Below are 24,941 nucleotides of genomic sequence, written 5' to 3'. Positions count from 1 at the left end.
TTTACCCTATAAATACATTTTTATCCCCAGCAAAATCACAAAAGGCATCAATTTAATGGTTATGAAAATTTTAAAAAATGTTTGAGTATTGTAAAGTAATCTCCCAAATTCATATTATATTCAAGGTGAAAGGTTGTTAGGGCTAGCGGAACACACCGAGTATAGGAAGGAAACAACAAGGTGCGTTTGCAGCCCGAGGTTCACCGTGCAGAGATATCTGCTGCAAAGTAATTGGTGGCACTATATGGCGGTATAAGCGAACTCTGTTAACTTCACAGAATCGCAAGGATATGAAAACGCTGTACCCTGTTAAATTCACAGAGGATCACAGCTACCTAACTGAGCAAAGCAAAGAGTGGTCACACAGACAGCATAGCACACAAACAACTCTTCACCGGAGGTGCCGTATTCTAGGGGCTTATTTCAGCCGGGCCCTGAATCCAAGCATACAAAACTCCTCACCAGAGTTGCCAGTATTCTAAGGGCTTATTTCAGCCAACCCTGACCACATGCAGACATGACCACCAAGTAGCAAAGCTCATAACATAGGTTGACACTAGCACATGGCCATGCGGCTATGCAAACCTTATATAGCTGCAGCAGACAAGGACATTCCTAGTGGTCCAATTGGAGCTGCTACAGGACCTGAGCGTGTGACCCCCAACCTCCAATGAGAGGTCCTCCCGTTGGCATTCTCAGTGTGTAAAAAGCAGGACTTAGTCCCAGAAAAGCCTGCTTGCCGATAACCAGTGTTGGCTACAAAAGCAGAGCCTGGAAAAGCAGCAGTAACCCTTTGCACAGTATCAGGCTGAGTGAGACGCTGGGACCGACGTCTCCGCTGAGCAGGCTCCACTGCAGCTGATGCAGAATGGGAGACTGCAGCAGACATGGCTCGAGATTCCCCCTGTGCAGCGGCGGGATTTCGACCCCTAACATTGGGTTATCTCAAATTCTTAAATAATTAAAATTGTAAAGTGCTTATAAAACACTTCTCTGATTAAAATTCTCTCCATTCTCAATAATGGAGGTATTTCTAATTGCATAGTGTTCTGCTAATTAAAGTATATCAGAGGTGGCCAGTTACCTAGGCAAGTTGCACAGGCTTGAAAAATGTTTCCAATAACTTGATTTGCAAGATGACCAAATAGCTGGATTCTGCCTACTTCCATACCTTTGCACTTCTCTATTGCCACCTCCACTTTCAGCTTGCAAGAGTGCACATTTCAGCCTAGTAACATGATCAGACCACTGTTCAGATTTGTAAATGTTTGGGAGTGCACAGTTCATTGGTAAGCATTAAGCAGTATGAATAATGCATTCATGAAGAAAGAAAATTAGACAACCTTCTTGTTTCACCCAATTTTCATAATGTTTTTAGACCTTTTTTAGTTATTTGTTTTGTTAAAGAACATTGGTCAGGCATTCTATAGATATTCATTTTATTTTAAAGAGTTACTTAACCTTTGAAATGTTATTTTTTTTTTCCATTTCATTGCTCTAATGATTACAAGCCAATTGGTGTGGGTCCAGGTCGTGAGACTCTGACAAAACACTCAAACTCCCCTTAAGGTACCTTCACACGAAGCGACTTTGTAACGATATCGCTAGCGATCCGTGACGTTGCAGCGTCCTGGCTAGCGATATCGTTTAGTTTGACAGGCAGCAGCGATCAGGATCCTGCTGTGATGTCGCTGGTCACTGAATAAAGTTCAGAACTTTATTTGGTCATCCGATCGCCGTGTATCGTTGTGTTTGACAGCAAAAGCAACGATACCAGCGATATTTTACACTGGTAACCAGGGTAAACATCAGGTTACTAAGCGCAGGGCCGCGCTTAGTAACCCGATGTTTACCCTGGTTACCAGTGTAAAATGTAAAAAAAACAAACAGTACATACTTACATTCGCATCCCCCGCCGTCTGCTTCCCACACTGTCATGATCTCTGCAGGCAGAGATCATAGCAAGCCTATAGAGGGACAAGCTCTCGGAAGATGGAACTATACTGACCATGAACTAAGCCTGCCGCGCAACTAGAAATAGCCAGGTAGCATTTCCTATTTATCGCTAGATGCCCAGCTCTGGCCTAAGACCTAAATAGCTAGCAGAGGGAAATATAAGACCTGGCTCACCTCTAGAGAAATATTCCAAAGAAGACAGTAGCCCCCCACATATAATGACGGTGAGTTCAGATGAAACAACAAACGCAGCAGGAAAATAGTCTTAGCAAATTTGAGGTCCGCTTACTAGATAGCAGAAGACAGATAGTATACTTTCATGGTCAGCAGAAAAACACTAACAAAACACCATCCAGAGATTACCTTAAACTCTGGCATTAACTCATAACGCCAGAGTAGCAATCCCTGATCAACGAGAGCTTTCCAGACACAGTAACAAAACTTCAGCTGTGAACTGGAACAAATAGGCAAAACAAAACATGGACAAAAGTCCAACTTATCTAGTAGTTGTCTAGAAGCAGGAACAAGCACTGAGAGGCATCAGATAACATTGTTGACCGGCAAGAAACCACCAGAGAAATGAGCTTAAATAGCGACACCCACTACTGATGGAACCAGGTGAAACAGGAAGGAGGATGACAAGTCCAATTCCACAAGCGGCCACCGGGGGAGCCCAGAATCCAAATTCACAACAGTACCCCCCCCTCAAGGAGGGGGCACCGAACCCTCACCAGATCCACCAGGGCGACCAGGATGAGCCCTATGGAAGGCACGAACAAGATCAGAAGCATGAACATCAGATGCATTGACCCAAGAATTATCCTCCTGGCCGTAACCCCTCCAGTTGACCAGATACTGGAGTCTCCGTCTGGAAACACGAGAGTCCAAAATTTTCTCCACAACGTACTCCAACTCACCCTCAACCAACACCGGAGCAGGAGGCTCAACTGAAGGTACAACAGGTACCTCATACCTGCGCAATAACGACCGATGAAAAACGTTATGAATGGAAAAGGACGCAGGGAGGTCCAAACGGAAAGAAACAGGATTAAGAATCTCCAATATTCTATAAGGGCCGATGAACCGAGGTTTAAACTTAGGAGAAGAGACCCTCATAGGGACAAAACGAGAAGACAACCACACCAAATCTCCAACACAAAGCCGAGAACCAACACGACGATGACGGTTGGCAAAACGCTGAGTCTTCTCCTGGGACAACTTCAAATTGTCCATAACCTGCCCCCAGATGTGATGCAATCTCTCCACCACCGCATCCACTCCAGGACAATCCGAGGATTCCACCTGACCGGAGGAAAATCGAGGGTGAAACCCCGAATTACAGAAAAACGGGGACACCAAGGTGGAAGAGCTGGCCCGATTATTGAGGGCGAACTCTGCCAATGGCAAAAAAGCAACCCAATCATCCTGGTCAGCAGAGACAAAACACCTCAGATATGTCTCAAGGGTCTGATTAGTCCGCTCGGTCTGGCCATTAGTCTGAGGGTGAAAAGCAGATGAAAAAGACAAATCTATGCCCATCCTAGCACAGAATGCCCGCCAAAATCTAGACACAAATTGGGTACCTCTGTCAGAAACAATATTCTCAGGAATACCGTGCAATCGGACAACATTCTGAAAAAACAGAGGAACCAACTCAGAAGAAGAAGGCAACTTGGGCAGAGGAACCAAATGGACCATTTTAGAGAAACGGTCACAGACCACCCAGATGACAGACATCTTCTGGGAAACAGGCAGATCAGAAATAAAATCCATCGAGATGTGTGTCCAAGGCCTCTTAGGAATAGGCAAGGGCAACAGCAGTCCGCTAGCCCGAGAACTACAAGACTTGGCCCGAGCACAAACGTCACATGACTGCACAAAGACTCGCACATCTCGTGACAGGGAAGGCCACCAGAAGGATCTTGCCACCAAATCCCTGGTACCAAAAATTCCGGGATGACCTGCCAATGCAGAAGAATGTACCTCAGAGATGACTCTGCTGGTCCAATCATCCGGAACAAACAGTCTATCAGGCGGACAACGATCCGGTCTATCCGCCTGAAACTCTTGCAAGGACCGCCGCAGATCAGGAGAAACGGCCGACAAAATTACTCCCTCCCTAAGGATACCTGTGGGTTCAGAATTACCAGGAGAGTCCGGGTCAAAACTCCTAGAAAGGGCATCTGCCTTAACATTCTTAGAACCCGGTAGGTATGACACCACAAAATTAAAGCGAGAAAAAAATAAAGACCAGCGCGCCTGTCTAGGATTCAGGCGTCTGGCAGTCTCAAGATAAATCAAATTTTTGTGGTCAGTCAATACCACCACCTGATGCCTAGCCCCCTCGAGCCAATGGCGCCACTCCTCAAACGCCCACTTCATGGCCAAAAGCTCCCGATTCCCAACATCATAATTCCGCTCTGCGGGCGAAAATTTGCGAGAAAAGAAGGCACAAGGCCTAATGACGGAGCAGTCGGAACCTTTCTGCGACAACACTGCCCCAGCTCCGATCTCCGAAGCGTCAACCTCAACCTGAAAAGGCAGATTCACATCAGGCTGACGCAACACAGGGGCAGAGGCAAAACGGCGCTTAAGCTCCTGAAAGGCCTCTACAGCATGAGGGGACCAATTAGCAACATCAGCGCCTTGTCTGGTCAAATCAGTCAGTGGTTTAACGACATCCGAAAAACCAGCAATAAATCGGCGGTAAAAGTTGGCAAAGCCCAAAAATCTCTGAAGACCCTTAAGAGAGGAGGGCTGAGTCCAGTCACAAATAGCTTGCACCTTGACGGGATCCATCTCAATGGAAGAGGGAGAAAAAATATACCCCAAAAAGGAAATTTTCTGGACCCCAAAAACGCACTTAGACCCCTTCACACATAAAGAATTAGACCGCAGAACCTGAAAAACTCTCCTGACCTGCTGGACATGAGAGTCCCAGTCATCAGAAAAAATCAGAATATCATCCAGATATATTATCATAAATTTATCCAGAAAATCACGGAAAATATCATGCATAAAAGACTGGAAAACTGAAGGGGCATTAGAAAGACCAAAAGGCATGACCAAATACTCAAAGTGGCCCTCGGGCGTATTAAATGCGGTCTTCCACTCATCCCCCTGCCTGATCCGCACCAAATTATACGCCCCACGAAGATCAATTTTAGAGAACCACTTAGCACCCTCTATACGAGCAAACAAATCAGTAAGCAATGGCAATGGGTATTGATACTTAACAGTGATCTTATTCAGAAGCCGATAATCAATACATGGTCTCAAAGAGCCGTCTTTTTTTGAGACAAAGAAAAACCCAGCTCCCAAGGGAGAAGAAGATGGACGAATATGTCCCTTTTCCAAAGACTCCTTTATATATTCCCGCATAGCAGCATGTTCCGGCACAGACAGATTAAACAAACGACCCTTTGGATATTTACAACCCGGTATCAAATCTATGGCACAATCGCACTCACGGTGCGGAGGTAACGACCCAAGCTTGGGTTCGTCAAAGACGTCTTGATAATCAGAGAGGAACTCAGGGACTTCAGAGGGAATGGACGACGAAATAGAAACCAAAGGTAAGTCCCCATGAATACCCTTACATCCCCAGCTCAACACAGACATTGCTCTCCAGTCCAAGACTGGGTTGTGAGACTGCAACCATGGCAATCCCAGTACCAAATCGTCATGTAAATTATACAGCACCAGGAAACGAATAATCTCCTGGTGATCCGGATAGATACGCATGGTAACTTGTGTCCAGTATTGTGGTTTATTATTAGCCAATGGGGTGGAGTCAATCCCCTTCAGAGGAATAAGAGTCTCCAAAGGCTCTAAATCAAAACCACAACGATTGGCAAAGGACCAATCCATAAGACTCAGAGCGGCGCCAGAGTCAACATAGGCGTCCGTGGCAATGGATGACAAAGAGCAAATCAGGGTTACAGACAAAATAAACTTAGACTGAATGGTGCCAATGGAAACAGACTTATCAAGCTTCTTTGTACGCCTAGAGCATGCTGATATAACATGAGTAGAATCCCCACAATAGAAACACAATCCATTCTTCCGTCTAAAATTCTGTCGCTCGCTCCTGGACAGAATTCTATCACACTGCATACTTTCTGGCGTCTTTTCCATAGACACCGCCAGATGGTGCACCGGTTTGCGCTCCCGCAGACGCCTATCAATCTGAATAGCCATTGTCATGGACTCATTCAGACCTGCAGGCACAGGGAACCCCACCATAACATCCTTAACGGCATCAGAGAGACCTTCTCTGAAAGTTGCCGCCAAGGCGCACTCATTCCACTGAGTAAGCACAGACCATTTACGGAATTTTTGGCAGAAAACTTCAGCTTCGTCTTGCCCCTGAGATAGTGCCATCAAAGTTTTCTCTGCCTGAAGTTCCAAATGAGGTTCCTCATAAAGCAAGCCCAAGGCCAGAAAAAACGCATCCACATCGCGTAACGCAGGATCCCCTGCTGGCAATGAGAAGGCCCAATCTTGAGGGTCACCCCTGAGCAAGGAAATCACAATCCTAACCTGCTGAGCAGGGTCTCCAGCTGAACGAGACTTCAGGGACAAATAAAGCTTACAATTATTTCGGAAATTCTGGAAGCTAGCTCTATTCCCTGTGAAGAACTCCGGCAAAGGAATTCTCGGCTCAGATACCGGAGCATGTACCACAAAATCTTGTAAATTTTGTACTTTCGTGATGAGATTATTCAAACCCGCAGTTACACTCTGGAGATCCATTATTGTCAGGTGCACACAGAGCCATACAGAGATTAGGAGGAGAGAGAGAAAAAAGACTGCAGCAAGGCAGACTGAAGGAAAAAAAAAAAAAAAAAAAATTCCAGCAGACTTCTTATAACTCTCCTTTCTCAACCTGGGTCTTTAACACTTTATAGTCCGGTCAAACTGTCATGATCTCTGCAGGCAGAGATCATAGCAAGCCTATAGAGGGACAAGCTCTCGGAAGATGGAACTATACTGACCATGAACTAAGCCTGCCGCGCAACTAGAAATAGCCAGGTAGCATTTCCTATTTATCGCTAGATGCCCAGCTCTGGCCTAAGACCTAAATAGCTAGCAGAGGGAAATATAAGACCTGGCTCACCTCTAGAGAAATATTCCAAAGAAGACAGTAGCCCCCCACATATAATGACGGTGAGTTCAGATGAAACAACAAACGCAGCAGGAAAATAGTCTTAGCAAATTTGAGGTCCGCTTACTAGATAGCAGAAGACAGATAGTATACTTTCATGGTCAGCAGAAAAACACTAACAAAACACCATCCAGAGATTACCTTAAACTCTGGCATTAACTCATAACGCCAGAGTAGCAATCCCTGATCAACGAGAGCTTTCCAGACACAGTAACAAAACTTCAGCTGTGAACTGGAACAAATAGGCAAAACAAAACATGGACAAAAGTCCAACTTATCTAGTAGTTGTCTAGAAGCAGGAACAAGCACTGAGAGGCATCAGATAACATTGTTGACCGGCAAGAAACCACCAGAGAAATGAGCTTAAATAGCGACACCCACTACTGATGGAACCAGGTGAAACAGGAAGGAGGATGACAAGTCCAATTCCACAAGCGGCCACCGGGGGAGCCCAGAATCCAAATTCACAACACCACACTGACTGAGCACCGCAAAGTGAAAGTGACGTCACCGCTGTGCCCTGCTACTGCCGGCGCTCAGTCAGTCAGTCAGTGCAGGAAGCGGACGCCGGGGGACGCGCAGGTGAGTATGTACTGTTTGTTTTTTTTACATTTTACGCTGGTAACAAGGGTAAACATCGGGTTACTAAGCGCGGCCCTGCGCTAAGCAACCCGATGTTTACCCTGGTTACTGGGGACCTCGGCATCGTTGGTCGCTGGAGAGTGGTCTGTGTGACAGCTCTCCAGCGATCAAACAGCGACGCTGCAGCGATCGGCATCGTTGTCGCTATCGCTGCAGCGTCGTTTCGTGTGAAGGTACCTTTAGAAACATGTACAGCTCAAGAGACAAGAACTCACAGCTTCTGGCTGAGTGTGCACACAATTGGTTTAGAGATTAAATACAAAGTGCACTTTAAAGCATTTGTCTTCTAATGTATCCAAATCCAGAAACTGTGCACTCATATCTCCTGAGCTGCAAATGACTTAAGTGGGGTTTGAGCGATAGGAGGGTGACTCAGGACCTCAAACCCCACGGATATGCCGTCATTACAGCAATGAAATGAGAAAAAGACATTTCAAAGTTTCAGTTGCCCTTTAAAATATTTAAAATAATTTATTTAAACAAAACCATTTACCGTATTTTTTGGATTATAAGACGCACTTTTGTTCCCTCAAATTTTGGGGGAAAGTGGGGGGTGCGTCTCATAATCCAAATCTGTGTGCTGTGCTGTAGAGGAGGGGGGGGGGGCTCTGGAGCAGTGTTAGGGGGCTGGGGTGGGCTGGCTGTGGGCTGCTGAGACAGCTGGAGTTCCTGTGCTCCCACTCATGTAATATTTACTGCACCCGTTGTCCATCACCTCGGTGCTGAACCTGTGCCGAGTTGATTCACAAGGGAGCAGCGAATATTACCTGTGCCTGCATCTCCCCCCTCCCATCATGGATATGGCCCCCTGGACACTCTTATATGCCCCCCTTTGCTGCTGGCGGGCACATGCTTTCCCCCCTTGCTGCTGGCAGGCACATGATAAAATAACAAACACTTAACTCACCTTCCGATGATGGCTCTGTGCTCAGAGCTCCTTTGTTGTGCTCATGAGTGCCGGAAGCCCCTCCTCAGTATGAGAGGCCTGGTGATTTCAATGCTTATGTTAGGGATCAGTTCATGTGACGAGGACCAGATGGATGACAGCGAGGAGCGGAGGGCCCAGAGAGGTGAGTATAAGAATTTTTTTATTCTTTACATATTGTTATGTTTATTATGCCCTGGAGTCGGCAAAGACTCCAGAGCATAGCGGAAATGAATTTGAGCAGATTAACTTATCTGTGAATAAAATGTATTGGGAAAATTGTCTAGAACAGGTGAATTATAATTTTGCATCATATGCTAATCTCTAATATATACAGAAAAAGAATGTTTTAGGCAGGTGTGGTATAAATGCTGAAAAATATAAATACCTTCAAAAATAGAAATATTTATAGTTTATCAATTAAAAGAATTGGTAGTGAATGAACAGATAATAATCTTAATATTTGGTGTGACCACCTTTTGCCTTTGAAAAAGCATCAATTATTATAGGTGGCCTTGGCAGGAAGGTTGATGGCAACATCTTGGAGAATCAGCCACTGTACTGTACATGTAGGCTTGCAGAAATAATTTTGTCTCTTCATTTAATCCTAGATAGACTCAATGATGTTGAGATCAAGGCTTTGAATGGACCAGAAAATCATTTCCAGGACTCCCAGTTCTACTTTATTCTGATAGATAGATCTTGAGTACATTACATTACAATAACCGCTTGTTATTTGTTGGTGTACTGATCCAAAATAAATTTGAAGCCTCTTAGATGGTATTGCATGATTGATAAGTGTCTGCTTGTATTTATCAGCATTCAAATCACCATTAATACTGACCAAATCCCCAACTTTATTGCCTAAAGTCAGCCCCAACCTTGAAATGCTTCAGTTACCTGCACACACTGATTATTGTACCACTGTCGAAACCTTCAGTGAACAAACTGCTTTCTGTTATAGCGAAATGTTTCAAATTTTGACTCGTAATAATCAACTGCAGCACCGACTTTTCATTTCAATGATTTTTTTATATTGATTAAAACAAGTATATATCCATTTTCAATAAATATGATGTTAGGTGTCGAGTTCCCACCGCTGCAGAGGGGGAATCTCGAGCCACCTCCGCTGCAGTCTCCCATTCTTCTTCAGCCGCAGTAGAGCCTGCTAAGCGGAGACATTGGTCCCAGCGTCTGGCTCAGTCAGATACTGTGCGCTTGGTGACTGCTGATATTCCAGGCTCAGCCATTGTAACCAGCACTGTTCTGCGGTGAGTAGACGCTCCTGGGACTAAGTCCTGCTTTTGCTCCACTGAGCATGCCCAAGGGACGACCTCTCATTGGAGGTCTGGGGTCACATGCTCAGGTCCTGAAGCAGTTCCTATTGGACCACTAGGAAGATCCTGGAGAGCTTTCTCTATAAAAAGTTTGCATGGCCACACGGCCATGCACTTGTATTAACTTATGTTCTTGTGTATGAGCTTAACTACTTTGCGGTCTGTGTCAGCATGTGCTCAGGGTCGGCTGTATAGCCACTAGAATTCTGGCATCTTTGGGGAGGAGTTTGTGTGTGTGAATTTAGGGCTGGCGTACAGCACCTCCGGAGAGGAGTTGTTTGTGTGCTGTTGCTGACTGTATGACCACTGCATGCTACCTGCTCCGCTAGTGAGCTGTGATCCTCTGTGAGGTTAACAGCACAGCATCACCTTAATCCTGGCGACTGTGTGAAGCAACAGAGTTCGCTTCTATACAGACCGGGTGACGGAACCCATGTCTATTCAGGCCTAGTACCGCCATATAGTGCCACCATTTAGTAGCATCAGGTTCCACTCCTGCACGGTGGATCCCAGGCTGCGAACACACCTATACTATTTCCATATTTACTCGGTGCATCCGCCAGCCCTAACATATGACTTACTTCAAAAATGAGACACTACAGTGTAAGAAGATCCAAATATGGTATGGTGCGAACGAGGTGGAAGTTTCTTTTCCAGATTGAAATAACCAGAGACTGTGAGGCAAATGTAATTGGCCATAACTCATCCAAACTGTGTCATATCTGGACCTTTTTAAACTGTGGTGTCTCCTTTTTTGTGAACTCTAGTTCCTATGTTTTATGTGTATAGTTGTCATGGTCCCAATGGCAGGGAATTTAGCAACCTAACACGGGCAAAAACAGGACGAGCTCTAGGGTGATGGAACCTGAGCTGACCGCGATCCTGAACCTCAACACTCAACTAACAGTAGCCGGGGAACGTTCCTGGGGGGGCCCTAGATGTCTCGCGCCAGCCGGAGATCTAGCTTCCCCTATCAGAAGAATAACAGACCTATCTTGCCTCCAGAGAAATATTCCCACAGAAATAGCAGCCCCCCACATATAATGACGGTGAAATGAGAGGAAGGCACAAACGTAGTTATGAAAACAGATTCAGCAAAATGAGGCCCGCTTAAGCTAGATAGCAGAGGATACAAAAGGTGAACTGCGCGGTCAGCTTAAAATCCTTCAAAATACCATCCTGAAATTACTTGAACTCATGTGCCAACTCATGGTACATGAGTGGTAATTTCAGCCCACTAGAGCAACCAGCAGCAGAGAATTACATATCTGCAAGCTGGACTAAAAAACATGAAAGCAATCATGAAACAGGGAAATCCAGACTTAGCTTGTCTTGAAGGCCTAGGAGCAGGTAACAGAGACACACTGATACATTGATAGCCGGCAAGGGAATGACAGGAAAGCCAGGTTAAATAGGAAACACCCAGCCTCTGATGGACAGGTGGAAACCAGAGACAGCAACCCACCAAAGTCACCCAGTACCAGTTGTAACCACCAGAGGGAGCCCAAAAACAGAATCCACAACAGTACCCCCCCCTTGAGGAGGGGTCACCGAACCCTCACGAGAACCCCCAGGGCGATCAGGATGAGCTCTATGGAAGGCGCGGACCAAATCAGTCACATGAACATCAGAGGCGACCACCCAGGAATTATCCTCCTGACCATAACCCTTCCACTTAACCAAATACTGGAGTTTACGTCTGGAAACACGAGAATCCAAGATCTTCTCAACAACATACTCCAATTCTCCCTCCACCAGCACCGGAGCAGGAGGCTCAACCGAAGGAACAATGGGCACCTCATACCTCCGCAATAACGACCGATGGAACACATTATGAATAGCAAACGATGCTGGGAGATCCAAACGAAAAGATACAGGGTTAAGAATCTCCAAGATCTTATAAGGACCGATGAACCGAGGCTTGAACTTGGGAGAAGAGACCTTCATAGGGACAAAACGAGAAGACAACCACACCAAGTCCCCAACACGAAGTCGGGGACCCACGCGGCGACGGCGATTAGCAAACTGCTGAGCCTTCTCCTGAGACAACTTCAAATTGTCCACCACCTGATTCCAAATCTGATGAAGCCTATCCACCACCACATCCACTCCAGGACAATCTGAAGGCTCCACCTGACCAGAGGAAAAACGAGGATGAAACCCCGAATTACAAAAGAAAGGAGAAACCAAAGTAGCAGAACAAGCCCGATTATTAAGGGCAAATTCGGCCAGTGGCAAAAAGGCAACCCAGTCATCTTGATCAGCAGAAACAAAACACCTTAAATAAGTTTCCAAGGTCTGATTAGTTCGCTCCGTCTGGCCATTCGTCTGAGGATGGAATGCAGACGAGAAAGACAAATTAATGCCCATCTTAGCACAAAACGTCCGCCAAAATCTAGACACAAACTGGGATCCCCTGTCAGAAACGATATTCTCCGGAATCCCATGCAAACGAACCACGTTCTGAAAAAATAAAGGGACCAACTCAGAGGAGGAAGGCAACTTAGGCAAGGGTACCAAATGAACCATCTTAGAAAAGCGGTCACACACAACCCAGATAACGGACATTTTCTGTGAGACAGGGAGATCTGAAATAAAATCCATGGAAATGTGCGTCCAAGGCCTCTTCGGGATAGGCAAGGACAACAACAACCCACTGGCCCGAGAACAGCAAGGCTTAGCCCGAGCACACACTTCACAAGACTGCACAAAGGTGCGCACATCCCTTGACAAGGAAGGCCACCAAAAAGACCTGGCCACCAAGTCTCTAGTACCAAATATTCCAGGATGACCAGCCAACACAGAAGAATGGACCTCGGAGATGACTCTACTGGTCCAATCATCCGGACCAAACAGTCTTTCTGGTGGACAACGATCAGGTTTATCCGCCTGAAACTCCTGCAATGCACGTCGCAAGTCTGGGGAGACGGCGGACAATATTACCCCATCCCTAAGGATGCCAGTAGGCCCAGAGTCTCCAGGAGAGTCAGGCACAAAACTCCTGGAAAGAGCATCTGCCTTCACATTCTTTGAACCTGGCAGGTATGAAACCACAAAATTGAAACGAGAAAAAAACAATGACCAACGAGCCTGTCTAGGATTCAGACGCCTGGCAGACTCAAGGTAAATCAGATTTTTGTGATCAGTCAAGACCACCACACGATGTCTAGCACCCTCAAGCCAATGACGCCACTCCTCAAATGCCCACTTCATGGCCAAAAGCTCCCGATTACCCACATCATAATTGCGCTCGGCGGGCGAGAATTTTCTAGAAAAGAATGCACATGGCTTCATCACCGAGCCATCGGAACTTCTCTGTGACAAAACCGCCCCCGCTCCAATCTCGGAAGCATCAACCTCAACCTGAAAAGGAAGTGAAACATCTGGCTGACACAACACAGGAGCAGAAGAAAACCGGCGCCTAAGTTCCCGAAAGGCCTCCACAGCCGCAGGAGACCAATTAGCAACATCAGCACCCTTTTTAGTCAAATCAGTCAAAGGTTTAACAACACTGGAAAAATTAGAAATGAACCGACGATAAAAATTAGCAAAACCCAAGAACTTCTGAAGACTCTTAACAGATGTAGGTTGTGTCCAGTCACAAATCGCCTGAACCTTAACGGGATCCATCTCAATAGTAGAAGGAGAAAAAATGTACCCCAAAAAAGAAATCTTCTGGACTCCGAAGAGACATTTTGAGCCCTTCACAAACAGAGAATTGGCCCGCAGGACTTGAAACACCTTCCTGACCTGTAGAACATGAGACTCCCAGTCCTCAGAAAACACCAAAATATCATCCAAATACACAATCATAAACTTATCCAGATATTCACGGAAAATATTGTGCATAAAGGACTGAAAGACTGAAGGAGCATTAGAAAGTCCAAAAGGCATTACCAAATACTCAAAATGGCCCTCAGGCGTATTAAATGCGGTTTTCCACTCATCACCCTGCTTTATCCGCACAAGATTATACGCACCGCGAAGATCTATCTTAGTGAACCACCTAGCCCCCTTAATGCGAGCAAACAAATCAGTCAATAATGACAATGGATACTGATATTTGACTGTAATCTTATTCAGAAGGCGATAATCTATACAAGGCCTCAGGGAACCATCTTTTTTAGCCACGAAAAAAAAACCCTGCTCCCAGAGGGGACGAAGATGGACGAATATGTCCCTTTTCCAAGGACTCCTTAATATAATTCCGCATAGCAGTATGCTCTGGCACTGACAGATTAAATAAACGACCCTTAGGGAACTTACTGCCAGGAATTAATTCTATAGCACAGTCACAATCCCTATGAGGAGGGAGCGAATTGAGCTTAGGCTCCTCAAAAACATCCCGATAGTCAGACAAAAACGCAGGGACCTCAGAAGGAGTAGATGAAGCAATTGAAATCAGAGGTGCATCATCATGAACCCCCTGACATCCCCAGCTTAACACAGACATTGTTTTCCAATCCAGGACTGGATTATGAGTTTGTAACCATGGCAGACCAAGCACTAGTACATCATGTAAATTATACAGTACAAGGAAGCGAATCACCTCCTGATGAACGGGAGTCATGCGCATGGTCACTTGTGTCCAGTACTGCAGTTTATTCATAGCCAATGGTGTAGAGTCAATTCCCTTCAAAGGAATAGGAACTTCCAGAGGCTCCAGACTAAAACCGCAGCGTTTGGCAAATGACCAATCCATAAGACTCAGGGCAGCGCCCGAATCCACATAGGCATCGACGGAAATGGATGACAGTGAACAAATCAGAGTTACAGACAAAATGAACTTAGACTGCAGAGTACTAATGGCAAAAGATTTATCAACCTTTTTTGTGCATTTAGAGCATGCTGATATAACATGAGCTGAATCACCACAATAAAAACACAATCCATGTTGCCGCCTATAATTTTGCCGTTCACTTCTGGACTGAATTCTATCACATTGCATAGTCTCAGGTGCCTGTTCAGAAGACACCGCCAACTGGTGCACAGGTTTGCGCTCCCGTAAACGCCGATCAATCTGAATGGCCATAGCCATAGACTCATTCAGACCTGTAGACGCAGGGAACCCCACCATAATATCCTTAATGGCCTCAGAAAGACCATCTCTGAAGTTTGCAGCCAGGGCGCACTCATTCCACTGAGTAAGCACCGACCATTTCCGAAATTTTTGACAATATACTTCCGCTTCATCATGCCCCTGAGAGAGGGCTAATAAAGCCTTTTCAGCCTGAATCTCCAGGTTAGGTTCCTCATAGAGCAATCCCAGTGCCAGAAAAAACGCATCCACACTGAGCAATGCAGGATCCCCTGGTGCCAATGCAAATGCCCAATTCTGAGGGTCGCCCCGCAGGAAAGATATTACAATCTTGACCTGCTGAGCAGGGTCTCCAGAGGAGCGAGATTTCAAAGAAAGAAACAATTTGCAATTGTTCCTGAAATTCAGGAAGGTAGATCTATCTCCAGAAAAAAACTCTGGAATAGGAATTCTAGGTTCAGACATAGGAGTGTGAACAACAAAATCCTGTATGTTTTGAACTTTTACAGCAAGATTATTCAGGCTGGAAGCCAAACTCTGGACATCCATGTTAAACAGCTAAGGTCAGAGCCATTCAAGGGTTAAGAGGAGGTAAGAAGCAGCTAGACAGCAATTAAGGGCTAGGCAGCAAAACTCTGAAGGGAAAAAAAAAAAATTTCCCTTCAACACTTCTTTTTCTCCTGCTTCAGCCCAAACAATTAACACTTTGTGGGCCGGCTATACTGTCATGGTCCCAATGGCAGGGAATTTAGCAACCTAACACGGGCAAAAACAGGACGAGCTCTAGGGTGATGGAACCTGAGCTGACCGCGATCCTGAACCTCAACACTCAACTAACAGTAGCCGGGGAACGTTCCTGGGGGGGCCCTAGACGTCTCGCGCCAGCCGGAGATCTAGCTTCCCCTATCAGAAGAATAACAGACCTATCTTGCCTCCAGAGAAATATTCCCACAGAAATAGCAGCCCCCCACATATAATGACGGTGAAATGAGAGGAAGGCACAAACGTAGTTATGAAAACAGATTCAGCAAAATGAGGCCCGCTTAAGCTAGATAGCAGAGGATACAAAAGGTGAACTGCGCGGTCAGCTTAAAATCCTTCAAAATACCATCCTGAAATTACTTGAACTCATGTGCCAACTCATGGTACATGAGTGGTAATTTCAGCCCACTAGAGCAACCAGCAGCAGAGAATTACATATCTGCAAGCTGGACTAAAAAACATGAAAGCAATCATGAAACAGGGAAATCCAGACTTAGCTTGTCTTGAAGGCCTAGGAGCAGGTAACAGAGACACACTGATACATTGATAGCCGGCAAGGGAATGATATGAAAGCCAGGTTAAATAGGAAACACCCAGCCTCTGATGGACAGGTGGAAACCAGAGACAGCAACCCACCAAAGTCACCCAGTACCAGTTGTAACCACCAGAGGGAGCCCAAAAACAGAATCCACAACATATAGTTGTGCCAACTACTTTGTTTCCACTTTAAAAGTTTGGCTTTTTGAATGCTATTTTTCCCTTCTGGACAAACTTCTCCAATCATTAGATGGAAGACCAGATAGTTACAACCAGTTGAAGTCAGCTCTGAGCTGATTGCACTGCTGAACATCTTCTGAATTTGAAGAGCATTAAGAATGATAAGTTTTTCATCTGCTGCAGTAAATTTTTTTCGTTATTCAATGTTGTACATTTCTTGATGGCTTTTTAAACGAGCTAGCAAAGAACATTTTGAAACCCCAGTCTGCTTTAAAATCTTAGCCCAGAAGAAATTTTGCTGATGCAGTATAACTACCTATTGTCTCGTTGTTGTGCTCAGTCTTGCCAAGGTGTTTGACCTATGATGTGAATCTGTTTTCCACAACCTCAATTTTGTAGCAGAGTTTAACTGCTCCTCATCCAGTTTTAAGTCAACTACACAGCTGTTGCGTTTAGTATTAATGACTGTGATCTAACACATATAAAAATGATCACAATCACTTATTTGGTTTAATTGGTTAATCATACACCTAATTATAATTCTACAAAATCTCTGACTTTCTGCAAGTGTATCATAAATAATTGATGCTGGCAAAGAGTGGCCACACCAAATATTGATTTCATTTAGATTTTGCTTTTCATCATTTCCTTTCCAGTTTGTTAATTGAGAAAAACAAACTATTACCACTTACATTTTTGAAAACGTTCTTATTTACTATAAATAATATACAGGGTGATTCTAAAAGTATAGTGCAAAATTATAGGCTTGGTATTCATAAGCAAGAGAATATATTGCAGTATCTGCATAACTAGAGACATGGCATCACCGAAACAGTGGATTTAATATCTGAGGATATGCTGGCACATATCTGGACAGAACGGAGATATTGTCTACACACCAGCTAAGTCATCAATGGAAATTAGCTTTAACATTTGTAGTATAAATATAAAACTTACACTGTTATTTTGACTTTTCATGTTAATAATTTTGTGTTATATATTCGGGTTTTTTATATCAAGGCTATAGTTCTGCATAATCCTTTTTGAATCTTCCTGTATGTTAAGTTGCAACCGCTTTGTTTTACTATGAAGTGAAATAAAGAATGATAAAAATTTGGTTTATATTACAAAATTGCCAGGATTTCTCTGTGGCCTTAACAGCTTTCTTAAAAAAAATTTACTGCCCCATTATAGTGATTCAGTAGGGCATACATAAAAATTTAATAATTTCCGTAATCTATTTGCTATAAGAGTGAATTTGATGAGGCAATATATACATCTCCATGCAGGAGTATAAAAGGTAAAATGGGTCCCATATCATTGGATATTAATATACTGGATAATACCAAACAAGACAGCAGTGTTTTATGCTTGTTTGCACATCTTCCCTTTTTCCATGACCCTTACAAAGCTCAAAGGCAGAAAAATGGACTTCCTCTATGATATGTATTTCCTTGTCTCTATGCTTTTTCATTCATGTTTCTCTCAAATACTTGCAGCACATCTAGTCCATTAAGTGCTTGAGCAGACAACATTTTGAGCCAGTGGGAAAAATCAGACCGCACTTAGATGACATCTGATTTTCACAGACTGGAGAAGATGGATATTTTCTTTTCATCTTCTCCTCAGCTGAGAAAATGGGATCACACTATTGTCAAACTCTGATCAAACTCTCTCAGATGAGAGAAAATGTAGTCATGTGACCCTAGCTTAACTGTAAGGAATCAAGATGGTTACCACTTCAAGCATTTAATTTTTAGACAGTTTTAATTTAGATAGGGAGTCTTAAATGCAACAATTTATGGGTAGTGTTAGGGTTGGTGGATTTCACTAAATAAAATATAAAATAAAGTGCAGTTGCAACTCGGAGTCCACTGTGCAGAGATGAACCTGCTGCTAGTATGAACAATGATGGAACAAAACAGCGAGCGTTACCTTAAACACACTGTGTTAACGCCACACAGTGTGATCGGAACACTGAGTACCAAGCTCAGTTACTTCACAGAGAGGTACTGCACTAAGAATGCTAAGTACTATACCCTGTTAACGTCACAGGGATGTTAGCATGTGGATTGAGCTTGCTTTGCACCTAAACTGCTAACTGCACATACAAATGAAGCAGATGCTGACCAAGAGAAGGAACTCTTATGAAGCTAGGAACATTAATCTCGACTTCACTAAGAGGATGAATAAGGGCTGAGCTTGCTCTGTAACTGAACTCTGCTAACCGCACAAGTATACAAAACAGATGCTAAGCCAAGCGGCTAGTTACCCCTGTCCTGATGCTACCGAACTTGTGCCTGACCGGCACCCTAAATATGCAGCAAACTAGAGACTCATGCGTTGAGCCAAAAGGTATGGAACTGCATAAGTGTGCTACCTGCATGCCAATGTACACAGTCTTTGAGCATAGACTGACTCACACAAACGTACAGACAGAGTGGTAGAGTAACCACCCACTCACACCAAAACATAAAATACACTAGTGCGCCACTGAGAGCCTTTTACATGCTAGGCCCCACCCCAAACACTCGTGCCCAGGCGGTCGAGACATCGCCCACAGGCCAATCCGGAGCTGCCACATCATCAGAGCAGCTAACGTCCGACCACCAATTAGAAGATGCTACATCAGAGACATGCTAAGTAAGGTGATCCCTGGACTCCAGAGCGCAAGGATGCACCTGCATATCACTGATTACCATAGAATTGGCTGAAGAGCCAGGAGTAACCAAACGTATACCACGAGCCTGAGAAAGACGCTGGGACTGAAGTCTGTGCTGAGCAGTAATCGCAGCAGCCGGACCTGAATGGGATACCACAGTACCAGATAATGCTTGGGATCTATCCCATGCTGTGGGAGAATCCCGATGCCTAACAGGTAGTTGCAAGTTTATACTATTTGTTAGTTTATGGAATTCGTGTTGGAAATTTGATCTATCATTTTGGAGCAGCTTTAGCACATAGGCTGACATCACAAGCTTCACTTAAACAATTAAACAAAGTCACCACACCCTTTTTCTGTGAAGCCATACTCCCTGGTAAAAAAAAAAAAAGATGGATAAATAACCAAAAATACCTAAAAAAAATATTGTGCAAAACATCTTAGAGCAAATTGCACCAGAATGGCTTAGTTATTTTCCCTTATTGGGCAAATTTACTTTTGTTTATGGCAAAAAAGCAGTTTATTTTACATATTTGGCCTAAGCTTTTATATAAATATGGTCACGTTAGGCAAAATCCTGGTTACCACAAATGTGCAAACTCCTAAGGGAAAAAGTAATGAGTGACTTGTGACCATCATCAAGAAATCATAGAGAAAGATCTTTATACACTTCAAGGCGTGAATATCACAATGGCACTCACATCTGAGGTTCTAGCTGGCAGCAAATAAAGGTAACTACCACCATTTGTCTAATTCGGAATAGAAAAATCTATATAAATTGCGCTTTACTAGAGCCAAAAAGTGGACAGCTAGGGAATGTAGCAGTGTATCCAATTGCAGCAATAAAGTTTAAACTTAGATCTAAGATGCACAGGAATTTGTAACCACAAATTGTACCACAAAATTATCTGAGCGCAGTTGACTAATAGGAACTGGCACTTAACAAGCTAGATACGTAAAGTACACCGCGATTAGCAGCATAGAACAATATAAAAGGAGTCAGCATCGGGAAACAATGTCCTTGATAAAAATATGTAAAAGTAGCTAAATAGATCGTACTGTCATCCCAGAGGAAGGAATCTGTTGTTTTCCGAAACGCGAAGGCTGAAGTTTGGTCCACTAAGAGATTCATACTGGCATTGACGCTCTTCTCTGCCTTGAGTTTCTATCAGCTGCACCCTGTGAAGATTCGCAAACAGCACCTGCCACCGGTCGGGGCACCACTCAAATGCCTCTGTTCTATGAGCGTGCAGGCCTGTTACTACCTGAGGATCTGGACTGATACTATGAGGTCCAACCTTCAAGAACCCTTTTTTCTTTCTGCACACAGGACTGCATTCTTTTAAGATCTGGACAGACACTAGTAGGTATATAGCTAGTTTTACATTTTTTATGCATGGACATTGTTTGCCTAGCTGTCTCTTTTTTGATTATTCTATGCTGCTAAATACTGTGCACTTTACATATCTAGCTCGATAAGTGCCAGTTTCTATTAGTCAAATGCGCTCAGATAATTTTGTGGTTACATTTTTGGTTACAAATTCCTGTGCATCTTAGATCTAGGTTTACACTATATTGCTGCAATTGCATACACTTTTACTACATTCCCTAGCTGTCCTCTTTTTGGCTCTAGTAAAGCGCAAATTATCTAAATTTTGCTATAGTTATTTTCTATGTTTTACTCAAATAATTTTACTCAGCATCTTAGGTTACAAATTACATCAGTCACAGGCTGTTATTTTCCACAAAGATACCAAATGCACTTTTTTAATTGAAACAGTAATTATTTTTCATTCTAGTGTAATATTAGCATCGACAAACCAACAATTAACACCACGGTGATAATTCCCCTAGATAATTATTTAGAAATGCATTGATTTGCAATGTTGTTTGTCATTCAAAATGACACAAAAGCTGTTTCTATATTTTTTGTTCTTTTTTGTTGTAGATTCTTGCTTTGCCTTTGCAGCATGTACTCTCCTATGTGTTTGGCATAAACCTCTTTTTGCATTGCAACCCTATGGCTTATTTATTTTATTTCTCTTAAGCAAAACTCCCTCTTACTATAAATATATATTTCTCCATACAGTAACTCGAACATTTAAGTAAAGCTAAGGTATTAATGAAAATGACATTATTTCCAGTTCTTATTTACGACATCAAATAGATGGGATTATTTTATACTATTTGTCTTTCAGACTTAAAGTGAAGCTCAAAGTTGGAGCAATTTATTGACTACATAAGGAAAATGAATATTTGGCTTTTTTTAAAGTATCTTTGACTCCAAGTTTTAAATTCCTTACCGTCAAAAGATGTTGTGATTGGGGATATGATTTAATGTGACCCCAATAGTTTTGTAGGAGCCAGATATTGGTTGCTTGTTGTCCTGGAGACATGTTTCTAGCTATGTAGGACAAAATGAACCAATCATAATGGACTGACATGTCTTGTGACAGCCTCTGAAAGCACTGCATTGCAGGCATAGAGGCAACAGTTAAGAGCACCTGCATTCTGCTGTTTGATGCAGCATGTCATTGACATATTAAAAGACTTAACTGATAATACTATACTGAGGAATCACTAGTCAAGACGTTTCTTATTACAGTATAATAATTTTTAGAAAGTGTCAACAAAAATTAAGGGGTTGTCCACTAATTAAACAACACCTTCTCAACCACCATAGTTCCCCTATGTAAAGTAACATCAGCTATACCTACCTTCAGTGCAGGCATTGTTCCAGGTAATGTTGGCTCTTGCTCTACAAGGACTAGCTTGACATTTTTTTGTCACACAAGCCCTACAGCCAATCAGCGACTGCTTCCTTCTAACTCTCTTCTGATGTAACTGATGCCTGTAGGAATTCAAAGAGCAGCTACATTCTCTCTTCTTCTGGGAGTCATTTTCATCTGAAGGAATTGACAGGAAAACTACTACTGATTGGCTATGGAGCTTGGGTGAAATAGCAATATCATGTGAGCCCCAAAGAGCAAGCGCCGACGTCGGTAGAATTGTGCCCGCACAGAAGGTGAGTATAGCTGCTGTTATTTTATGTGAGGGAACTATGCTGATTGAGAATGGGTTATCCATGTAATGGGCAACCCCTTTAAAACTTCACCTTAAGACACTATTTACAGCTAGGGCTATCATTGGCATACATAGAACTCAGAGGCTTCAAAATGGGTGGAATAAGACAGATGGGAAGAGGTTTATCCCTCCTCCATTTCCTATTTACCTTTCTTTGTAGTTATTAATGTTAGTCACAATGACAATTTTCCCGCTTTTGGAAGCCCTGATCTTTTTATGATGGAAATGTCAATTTTCCACTGCCTTGCTTGCTTAAAATTTAGTTTTTTGGAGATGGGGTCATGAGAAAGTAGTCACTACTCGGTAGACTAACCACAGTTGGATCATCTTTTTTTATGTGTTTTGAGCATACACAAGGCTTGTCTACATGACTATTCACTATCATGGGAACTATTAGCAAATATCTTGTGTCCTAAACTAGTAGGTCATGGATACTTAACTATTGATGTAGGGACAATACTTGATGCTTTATTCTTTCATATTACAAATTGCTATTAAAGCTTTAGTTCCTATATTCTTGAATACATAATGATCAAACCTTACCTGTTTCTTGTCCCTAAATGAGCCATTAATATAACAATAGATATAAATTGTATACACTGATTCACCTTATGTTCATTATCTTTGCATATGATTCATATGCTCATAATGCTTATATTTACTATTGCTTGCTTTATACAATCTTATGTGTGACAGTTATCATGATGGAAACGTTCCGTTAAATTCTGCTTTTATTTAATTATCGATATAATGGTTTTCCAGTGAAGAGTAAAACTATTTTCTATGTGACTTGAGTTATATATTGTGCAGACTGTATTACTTCACTGGAGGCATGTTTAGGATCAGATTGCATGACACGTGAGTGCTGTTTTAAGAAATGTCTACACACGAGCTCTCATAAACCTTTATTCTGTCTTTAGAATTTGGAATGATTGGAGATCATACAATTAAAAGTCAGCGGCCAAGATCTGTTCATGAGAAAAGGGTCACCCAGGAACAAGCTGATGCTGCTAAATTTATGGCACAAACTGGTAATACGTTAGTTACATTTTTCTACTTACTGTTATCAATTTTAGCAAAATCACTGCATGCTTCCATAATCCTCTGCATATTTGTCAGTTTTTTCTAAGCTGATACATTTTTTTAATCATTTATTTTTTCACCAGTTACAGTTCCATAAATAAAGTAGCTGCAAAGTAGACAGCACACATCCATTGCAAGTGTGGCTAACTAACCCTGCTGTTCTGCTGTCCCTTTAAACATACAGATGTAACAGATCTATCTGCACTCCACAGCTTAGATACTTATTGACCTATTTTGGCGACACATCCTTTTTGAAGCAAGGGCTTTAGAATAGCGGTCATGCTGACCTGTGCAGAAAAATATGGTACATCTGTAAGTGGAAAGCTAATAAAGAAGTGCCAACAGACTTAAAATGCAAGTTGATCTAACATAAAAAGACACGTTTTAGCATTCACAAATAGAAATTGTAAAACTTTTCATGCCTTTGAAATATTTGAACGTGTAGGTTTATTTTTTCCCCTTAGGCTCACTTCTCCCAGTACAGTCCTATTGTTTTTCCTATTGAAATGTTATACATAATATATATGTACAACATGTGAAATATAATAATATGGACATCATTTTTTTGTTTTTATAAAAATTAGACTTTTATACCCAATATTAGGAATTCACATCAAATTTGTGAATGTTACAAGTGGTCTTTTCATACAACTTGCATTTTAGGTTTTGTGCTTTATTTTCTGTTTTTATTTTAATATAATATATTGAATTGAAACAGTTAAACTGCTGTGATGAATTTGTGTCATTTTGTATGCATAAACAGATTTTTTTTATTCAAGCCTATCTGGGGGAATTATCTAGCACTGAAAGGGTTATGTCATATAACGATTATATATTAGATATTAAAATTGTGCTCTCAATTAACAGATCGCAAATTCCTTCTTATTCTCTCGTAACATAATGAAATATGGCAGAATGTAGGCAGCGGTAAAAAACACCCGGATCAGAGAGATGATTGCAGTATTTATAATTCTCCTACATACATGTAGTATTCCGCATTTCTCCTGATAATTAAGTTATAGCATTTCACAATGATTTTATGATGCTAACTTACAGATTGCTAGTGTGTTATAATTTGCCAATATTATTGATGAGCGAGTGTGTTGGTTACTCAAGTTTTCCGAGCATGCTCAGGTGTTCTCCGAGTATTTTGGACATACTCATAGATTATGTTTGAGTCCCCGCAGCTGCATGATTTGCGGCTGCTAGGCAGCCTGAATATAAGTGGGGATTCCCGAACAGGCAATCCCTGCATGTGTTCAGGTTGTTTAACAGCCGCAAATCATGCAGCTGCGGGGACACAAACATAATCTACGAGCACACCCAAAATACTCGGAGAACACCTGAGCATGCTCGGAAAAGTCGAGTAACAAGCACACTCGCTCATCAATAGCCAATATCTTGTTTGCTGATATTAATACACAGATTTAAAGGCAGTGTTGAATTGGGGGGCAAAGGGCTCACCTGTAACATTGACTCTCTTGTCTCAGTGTTCAGCTACTTGCAAATATTATATTACCTCCAGTCACAAATTTACCTATGCTGCAAAATATTAATAAACTAGGTAT

General features: G+C 42.7%; 1 protein-coding gene across 7 annotated transcripts in view; it reads left to right on the top strand.

The window, feature by feature from the left end:
• The window catches only part of ADGRB3 (adhesion G protein-coupled receptor B3), a 1,417,427-nt gene that overhangs the window by 394,878 nt on the left and 997,608 nt on the right, over positions 1-24,941 (top strand). For 5 of the 7 annotated variants that reach the window (XM_077289969.1, XM_077289967.1, XM_077289968.1 and 2 more), the window contains exon 3: positions 23,211-23,321. The exons of the other annotated variants lie outside the window; for them this stretch is intronic. In XM_077289969.1, coding sequence (XP_077146084.1) covers positions 23,211-23,321 — 111 coding nt within the window. The remainder of the gene's footprint in view (positions 1-23,210; positions 23,322-24,941) is intronic. 7 annotated transcript variants of the gene reach the window in all.

Source organism: Ranitomeya variabilis, chromosome 2 (assembly GCF_051348905.1).
Source record: "Ranitomeya variabilis isolate aRanVar5 chromosome 2, aRanVar5.hap1, whole genome shotgun sequence".
Lineage (NCBI taxonomy): Eukaryota > Metazoa > Chordata > Amphibia > Anura > Dendrobatidae > Ranitomeya > Ranitomeya variabilis.
Note: the sequence above shows the minus strand (reverse complement) of the source record. Positions and strands in the feature narration are given on the sequence as shown.